This window comes from Aotus nancymaae, unplaced genomic scaffold (genome assembly GCF_030222135.1).
Source record: "Aotus nancymaae isolate 86718 unplaced genomic scaffold, 86718_ANA_hifiasm-v0.15.2.pri h1tg000673l, whole genome shotgun sequence".
Classification (NCBI taxonomy): Eukaryota; Metazoa; Chordata; class Mammalia; order Primates; family Aotidae; genus Aotus; species Aotus nancymaae.
Window position 1 is genome coordinate 55,535 of NW_026989089.1, and position 8,530 is coordinate 64,064.

Below are 8,530 nucleotides of genomic sequence, written 5' to 3' on the forward strand. Positions count from 1 at the left end.
ACCACCATGGCACAGGTTTGCCTATTTAACAAACATTCACATCCCGCACATGTATCACAGAACTTGAAAAAAAAAAAGAAAGAAAGAAAGAAAAGAAAAAGAAAATTAAGGCCTGGGAGGGGGGACTCGAAGGTACACAAAGTTTGTGGAATCGATTAGTATGTATCCTCCTATCTCAGTCTTGACTCTCTTTGCAGACTTTCCTACCTTGGGCCCCACCCCCAGACGGCCCATTTCGGTGGGGCCCCTGTGTTTGGAGAGATGAACTTCTAAAGACTGGAACACTTCCGCCTGTCAGGCCGGAAGAAATTTCCTGACGCCACAGCCGGAAACCCGTGTGCATTTCAGTTCAGAAAAGAATGGTAGGCTTGGTGGGGGGAGCTCCTGCAAAAGGGGAACTAATACCGAAACACTCTGGTATTCGTCTGCCTCTCATTCCACCGCGGTTTTCCCTATATTCGGAGCTCGCCCCTGCGCATTCCAATACCTGAAGCGGCCACAGAGTACAGGACAGGGAGCTCTCCGACAGAAAGAGTCGCGGCCTTAGGCAAACCCTGATATCACTCCGCTTCCACAAGCTGGATCCCGGTAAACTACGCTCTAGCTCCTCCCACTGCCGAGGTGGGTAACCCGGATGTGGAAGAACCTTCTCGGCGAAGGAAAAGGTAGATGTTAAATGATAACTACCCGCGAGGTCCTGAGGAGCCCTGGGAACAGGAAGGAGAAAGGAATACTGAAAAGTGACAACCGTTTGCCAATCACAGTCTTTAATCTGATAAAGCGAGTATCTCGTCTTGAATCCCAGGTGCCGGATCAACCTCCGAACACAGCCGCCGCCATTGACTCGAGTCCTTGTGTCTGACGGTCAGTCCCTGCTGCTGTGTGACACAGCACCTAGAGGCAAGGAAATAAGAAAACTGCCTCTGATCCAAGCAAAGAAGGTCAGTGAGAAGGCGGGCATCGCTTGGGGTTGTGGATGTGGATATCGGAGGTGAACACTGGAAACGCGACCTGGTCATGGGAGGCGGGAGGTGAGGAGGAGAGAGAGGCGAGTAATGTGAATGGCACACAACAATAAAAAATGATCTGCCTTTTGCTAGCTTGATTTCCAGATACACTTGGTTCACGACCATGTTTGGGAAGAAAAAGGTTGCAGCTTCTAGTCGGGAAAAGGCAGACTAGATAAGAGGAAGAGGGGGGCTACTTCTGTAGGCGAGAACAGTTGTCTGGGGAGCCCTGAGAGGGAGAGAATACAAAAAGAGGTTGTAAATGTTTGATAATCAAGGCCCTGGATTCGAAAAGGGTCTCATGTCTTGGTTACTGGTCTGACCATTAATAACCACGTCTCTCTCTCTCTCTCTTTTCATGTGCTCTTTGGGTGTGTATCACGCGTTTTTATGTGTAGATCTGTTCCTAAGTTTGCAGCACTCCACGTTTCTGTAAAGATCTCTAGAGGGCAGCAGACCTCAAGGGGAGGGGAGAACGGAAAGAAAATTGGCCTGGGTTTTACAGAGTGGGCAGTACTTGGAGGCAGCACTTGGAGGTGGTAGATGGCTAAGACTAGAGTAGGCAGGAGTCTACGGGAGCCCCCAGAACTCTCTGCCAGCTTTCCTAACATGTCCTCATTTACCCATCCACATTATGTTGCAGGAAATGATAGGCTTTGGGAGAGAGAAAGGAAACGTAGTAACCCAGATGAAATATGGAAATAATACTTTTCCTTTTTTTTCCCAGCCTCTGTGGTTTGTCTAGTCATTTCATCCCTACAAACACCACTACTACTACCTTGTAGGGATGTTTGAGTTGCCTCTGTATAGGAATTGTCAGACTTTGAGAACAGAGCAGAGGGCTTGGAGATTTAGGAGTGGGAGAAAAAAAGGGAGATAGAAAATGTTTGCAAATCAGGTACCTGTATTCAGAAAGAATCTGTGCCCTAGGTGCTAGTCTCTACCAAAGACAGCCTCAACTGTCTCCTGTGTCTTCATTTATTGGTCTCTTGTTTTTGTGAATCCCTGTAGGTAGATCTGTCTCCAGGTCTGTGGAACTGTCAGTTGTGAAGTTTTGTAAAATGGCCACCCAACTTAAAGTTAGGAAATTACGAAGAAGATAAAATTGCCCTGTATCTGTTAAGGTTGGTGTAAAGCTACAGGGACGGGGTGGGGGCAACTTCAGCTAGAGAATTCCATCTCTTCTGTTTTGTCATTTTACCAGTTGTTTCCATCTGTCCCACCCTCTGCTGCTGCTGATTTAGTTGGGAGTCTTGGGAAGCTTTGGGGGTACAGAATACTAAGACCTGCCGTTCCCACTTCCCACTTGATTGTCCTGCTCTCATGCTTAACCCTAGTCTAATCTGAATGAAGGACATTCCAGGGCAATCACTGAAGGAAGAGGAAGATGGTGGGCAATAGGGAGGAGAAGGAGGAGTAGCCCTGAAACAAAGCAGTGCAGGGAAAGGGGACTCGGAGGGAAACAGTAGACAAAATGTATCTGGAAAGGCAAGAATAGGGGCCAGGGACCAAGGTCTGTCACCAGGAGATCAGTTTCCATATTCTCCTGTTTGTTTATTTGTTCATAGGTCTGCCTGTAGATCTGCTGTAGGGCTTGTCACCATTGGAAGCAAGGTAAGGAGGAGAAAGGTACTCCAGATCAGTGCAGGTTGGTATGAGTGTGGGGATTGCCTGGGTGGACCTGTAGGATGTAGTAGTGGAGAGCTGCTTGGCTCCAGCAGGGGTCAAGAACCACTATAGGGATTCCTTAGGTTCTCATCCACTTTTCCTTTGTGCTCCTGTTTGGTGCCTGGAAAGAAGGTTGATAGTGCTTGAAAGCGTAGGGAGTGGGTGAAATGAAGGGAGAGAGTTTGCTAATTATCTGCCTCTCTCACCTAGCACTGGATCTCCATACTCTCCTGTCTCCTTGTGCTGATCAGCATGAGGAGAAAAAATGGGAAGAGACTCAAAGCCCCATTTCTTTCCTCCACCCCTAGGTCCTACTTCAGTGGCAGATCTGGTGGCCTTGGAGTGGCTGAAGACCACCACCCTCCACAGGGCTGCGCCCATGCACAGCCATCCTTCCCTACCTTGAGTGAGCTTCCTCTGCATGTTTTCTACATCACCGGCAGAGCCTGTAGTTGGAAAGGAGACAGAGTGACTACTGGACTTTGTATGAAAACACCAACCGGGACAGACCTTCAGTCAAGGGTGAGACAGGGTTGGGGGTATATAACTTGTCCTTGCCTTAAACTTGGAACATGGCTGGCTCTGGGACAGAAGCAAGGGCTAGACAAAAGGCTGAGGCTGGCCTGAAAGAGGGAATCAGTGGTCCTGCTGCTGCTAGAGTGAGTGGTGAAACACAGGCCAAGGCAGTGGCTGAGGCAAAACTGAAAACAGAATCAGTGACCCAGGCCAAAGCTGGTGATGGAGCAATGGCCAGGCCACATACGGTGACCTACACTGTGGCTATGGCTGTGGCAAGGGAAGAGAGCAGGATGGAAGATACAACTAAGACTAGAGTCGTGGTTGAGACTAAGGCAAAACCCCTGGCAGAACATAGTATAGTGCCACAAACCAAGTCAAAGGCCATGCCTATGTCTAGGGTCAGTGCTGTAACCGAGTCTGAAGTCAAGATTGTTGCTGTCAGGGAGGCAAATATCAGGTCCTATACCAAGTCACATGATAAGGCCAGTACTGGGTCCAGACCTGATAGAAGGGAAGAGGCCAGCATCAAGGCCAAGGCTGGGGACAAAGCTGGCATTGGGATGAAATCCAGTGATGAGGATGAAGAAAATATCTGCTCCTGGTTCTGGACTGGAGAAGAACCTAGTGTAGGGTCCTGGTTCTGGCCTGAAGAAGAGACCTCTCCTCAAGTTTATAAGCCCCTACCTAAGATCCAGGAAAAGCCCAAACCCACACCTAAACCCATGCTTACTATAAAACAAAAGGCAATAGCATGGTCAAGGGCCAGGTATATTGTCCTAGTTCCAATTGAGGGAGGAGAGCGATCCTTGCCTCCAGAAGGAAACTGGACCCTGGTTGAGACCTTGATTGAAACTCCTCTGGGGATTCGACCTCTGACCAAGATCCCACCTTATCATGGGCCTTATTTCCAGACCTTAGCTGAGATCAAAAAACAGATTAAGCAAAGGGAAAAGTATGGGCCCAATCCAAAGGCCTGCCGCTGCAAATCACATGCATTTAGTTTGGAGCCTAAAGAGTTTGATAAACTTGTTGCCCTCCTTAAGTTAACTAAGGATCCTTTCATTCATCAAATAGCTACCATGATAATGGGCATCAGTCCTGCTTATCCATTTACGCAAGATATAATTCATGATGTAGGTATTACTGTTATGATTGAAAACTTGGTCAATAATCCCGATGTTAAAGAACACCCTAGAGCTTTAGGTATGGTGGATGACAGCTCTGAGTCTTCCAAAGAACCAAAAGCAGAAGAGTCATATATACAGCAAGTTTGTAAAGACATAGTCTCTTGCCCCTTGAACTCCCCTGTGCAACTGGCTGGACTGAAATTACTAGGGCACTTGAGTGTAAAATTTGAAGATCACTATGTGATTACCGGTTATATTCCAGATTTCCTCGCCTTGTTAAACAAGGGAAGTGTCAAAACCAAGTTTTATGTTTTAAAAGTGTTTTTGTGTTTGTCTAAAAATCGAGCCAATACAAGAGAATTGGTCAGTGCCAAAGTACTGTCATCATTGGTTGCACCCTTTAACAAGAATGAGTCAAAGGCCAATATTCTTAATATTATTGAAATATTTGAGAATATAAATTTTCAGTTCAAAACAAAGGCAAAGCTATTTACCAAAGAAAAGTTCACTAAATCTGAGCTTATTTCAATATTTCAGGAAGCAAAACAGTTTGGTCAGAAACTCCAAGACTTAGCAGAGCACAGTGATCCTGAAGTGAGAGATAAAGTCATACGATTAATACTCAAACTCTGAATACCCCTCTGTTTTTATAAAGCCTCAAACAGTTTTTTGGGGTTGCAATATGAAAACAATGCATATTATAATTATAAATTCAATACTTAACGTCTTCCATGTTGATTGAGGGGGAATACCAATTAATCTCGAGATCCTGAAACGTGCTGATTTTTATTGTGCTATATAATATAAATTGAGATTATTTTTAGTATTTGTGCAACATGACCTGATAATGAATCTATTCATCCTAAGCTATACTTCTGTGCTTTATATTGATCTAAGTGTATTCTTTTGAGATTTTATTTCCATGTTGTTAATAAAGTTGCATGCTAAAACTGGTGAAAATATTGTCCTAGTTCTTCAGTTGAAATCTAGTCTGGGGGGATAAAGCACAGACAGCATAAGGATGGTGAAGAACACTGCCTGTGTGTCTGTAGGAGGGCACAAACAAAACAGGTTCGCATTGACAGATTATTTAGTTTCAAGATGTTCAAGGAGTAGAATCACTCTATGCAAGAAGACAGGACTGTGCTATTAGCTGTCTTGTAGGCTTCTACTGATAGGGCTTCAAATGAGGAATGAAGCCCTATCTGGGCAGCCCTGGGAAAGGGAGTAAGGAGGAAGGGAACACAGATGCTTTCATTGTAGTCTCAGTTCCAGAACTCGTGCTCAGCTTTTCACATAAAATGTCTCATCAGGATGCCTTGAAGCTGTTTAACCCCAAGAGGATTCCTGGTTCTCAGCCCTGTTCAGTAAGCCATGGACAGCTGCACAGGAAGTGTGGTTCCGAAGGGACCCAGCCCCACTGTGCCCTCAACAGCTCCCTCCCTGTCCAGGGATATTAGATTTACTGCTGCATCTGAGATTCTCTCCCCATGAAGTCCTGGGTCGCAGAAGAGAGGGTTTCTGGGGATTACCCATTGAAACTGCTTCATAGATAATCTCGTCTGTCTCATCCTGGTAACTGTTGACTCCTTGCCTTTGTTTTTGGGCCATTGCTTTGGACTTGGTGACTTGTACCACAGTTGGTAGCAGCTCCCTTGTTTGTGCTGGTTCTTTTTGGTCAGAGCTCAGGTCTATGTATGACATAGCCACAGGATACCAAATTCCTTTAGAAGTATGTAGTTAGGAAGAAATTAATTCCCATAAAACCCACTATTCTGTCTATTTGCATAGTTTATACAGTTGAAGCTATGTTGTCTATACTAAGCTTGTCCTGTTTATTCTTAACAAAGGCTAGTTTCTCTGCAGGGGTTTGTGGAATCGAATGACAGAGTATAGTTTAGGATCTTGGGGTCACCTCTGCATCTTCTACCCCATGCCTGTTTTACTGTTAATTTACTGCCCAGAATTGGGAAATATAAAGATTAGGATAAGTATACAAATGGTGGTCTTTCTGTTGACCTTCCGCTCCTAACTTTTAGGGACGTTCTAAACCAGAAAATCTCAATATGGTGTAATGGATCCCTACTTTTAATAGCTATATCTAGTTTAATTTCTACTAGGATCAGGTGTGAATCTATTGTGGTACATCTAAAAGTTTAAATGAAGCACAATTAGCTACACTCGTGCATTAAGAGAATCAAGGAAGCTAGTTTTTTTTGCAATGTGAAACTTCAATTTAGATGATTTTTGAAGTTCTTTATAACATTTTTTAATCCACAGAATTCCTGTAGCCTGTAATACCAGCTGTGGGTACTACTCTCAGTGTTGGAGATCATCAAAATGCAATTGGACCAGACCCTTTGGAAATAATTCTGTGTCTCAAATGCCATGTGGAGCACACACTTAATCAGTTGATGGCTATGGAATTTTCCAACATCAGCTAAAGAGAAGGGTGAGTGTGGGGTGTGTATGTGTTTGTATCAAAGCACAAAGTTGATGGTCTCTCCTTGGATGGGAATTGTGGGATGCAAAGTCATCTCCGACATTGTTCATGAGGTGTCACCTGTTGATGGACACTTCGCTTGTTTCCATCTTTTGGCGGTTATGAATATTGCTGCAGTGAACATTGGAGTACAAGTATCTGTTTGAGTCCCTGATTTAAATTCTTTTGGGTATTTAACCTAGTTGTGGAATTGCTGGGTTGTATAATATGTTTAGCTTTTAGAGGAATTGCCAAGTTGTTTTCCACAGTGCCGGTACCATTTTACATTCCCATCAGCAAAATGCAAGGTTTTCAATTTATCCACATCCTTATTATTTTCCATTATCTTAAAAATAGCCATCTTAGTAGGTGTAAAGTGGTATATCATTGTGGTTTTAGTTTGCATTTCCTGAAAGTCTTATGATGTTGAGCATCTTTTCATATCCTTATTGGCCATTTGCATATATTTTTTGAGTAATGTATGTTTAAGTTCTTTGCCCATTTTTTTTTTTGTTGTTATTTTGTCTTTATTTCATAATCGTAAACTTAACTCAACTCTGTAATCCAGCTCGGCATGGAAGGGAACAAGGAAAACATGGAACCCAAAGGGAACTGCAGCGAGAGCACAGATTTTGGGATACTGCGAGCAAATGGGGTGGAGGGGTGCTCTCCTGAGCTACAGAAGGAATGGTCTGGTGGTTAAGATAAAACACAAGTCAAACTTATTAAAGTTGTCCACAGTCAGCAATGGTGATCTTGCTGGTCTTGCCATTCCTGGACCCAAAGCGCCCCATGGCCTTCACAATTCATGCCTTCTTTCACCTTGCCAATGACCACATGCTTGCCATCCAACCACTCTGTCTTGACAGTGCAGATGAAAAACTGGGAACCGTTTGTGTTGGGTCCAGCATTTGCCATGGACAAGGTGCCGAGACCTGTATGCTTTAGGATGAAGTTCTCATCATCAAATTTCTCACCGTAGATGGACTTGCCACCAGTGCCATTATGGCGTGTGAAGTCAGCACCCTGACACATAAACCCTGGAATAATTCTGTGAAAGCAGGAACCCCTATAACCAAATCCTTTCTCTCCAGTGCTCAGAGCACGAAAGTTTTCTGCTGTCTTTGGAACCTTGTCTGCAAACAGCTCAAAGGAGATGCGGCCCAAGGGCTCGCCATCGACGGCGATGTCGAAGAACACGGTAGGATTGACCATGGCTGATACTACAAGGTTCCAGGCGGCGGCGGCGTCTGCAAAGCCCTTTGCCCATTTTTAATTGTGTTTTTTGGCATCGTAGGAGTTTTAAAATATATACATACATGCCCCTTATTAGCTATATATGATTAGCAAATATTTTCTCCTGTTCTGTAGGTTTTTTCACTTTTAACGATGTCCTTTGATGTGCAAAAGATTTTAATTTCAAAGAAGCTCAATTCATCTGTTTTTTTTCTTTTGTTGCTGGTGCTCTTGGTGTCATTATCTAAGAATTCATCGCCAAATTCAAGGTCACAAGAGACTTACCCCTATGTTTTCTTCTAAAAGTTGTATAGTTTTAAACATCAGAGTAATTAGTAATTAGTGTGTCTATCACCTCAAACATTTATCATTTCTTTGTTTTGGGAGCATTCAAAATCTTTTCTAGCTGTTTGAAAATATGCAATACGTTATTCTTAACTATAGTCACCCTATAGTGTGATAGAATATTAGAACTTATTCCTCCTATCTTG

The 8,530-nt window shown here is 43.9% G+C and overlaps 2 protein-coding genes and 1 long non-coding RNA gene across 3 annotated transcripts; 2 read left to right on the top strand and 1 right to left on the bottom strand.

Annotated features, from left to right (window-relative positions):
* The first annotated feature begins 335 nt into the window (after positions 1 to 335).
* On the top strand, positions 336 to 5,823 carry LOC135273259 (uncharacterized). Its single transcript, XR_010341055.1, has 5 exons — positions 336 to 941; positions 2,019 to 2,131; positions 2,576 to 2,621; positions 2,984 to 3,197; positions 5,635 to 5,823. It is a non-coding gene; the product is annotated as an uncharacterized LOC135273259 (long non-coding RNA).
* LOC105725122 (armadillo repeat containing X-linked 5) lies at positions 3,210 to 5,618 on the top strand. Its single transcript, XM_012464070.2, has one exon. It carries the CDS (start codon positions 3,248 to 3,250, stop codon positions 4,952 to 4,954), a length of 1,707 nt encoding a protein of 568 aa, XP_012319493.1. The 5' UTR covers positions 3,210 to 3,247; the 3' UTR covers positions 4,955 to 5,618.
* Positions 5,824 to 7,409: 1,586 nt separating the features above from the next.
* Positions 7,410 to 8,039, bottom strand: LOC135273258 (peptidyl-prolyl cis-trans isomerase A-like). Its single transcript, XM_064372131.1, has one exon. The coding sequence runs from the start codon at positions 8,016 to 8,018 to the stop codon at positions 7,545 to 7,547; it is 474 nt and encodes a 157-aa protein (XP_064228201.1). The 5' UTR covers positions 8,019 to 8,039; the 3' UTR covers positions 7,410 to 7,544.
* Positions 8,040 to 8,530: the final 491 nt, after the last annotated feature.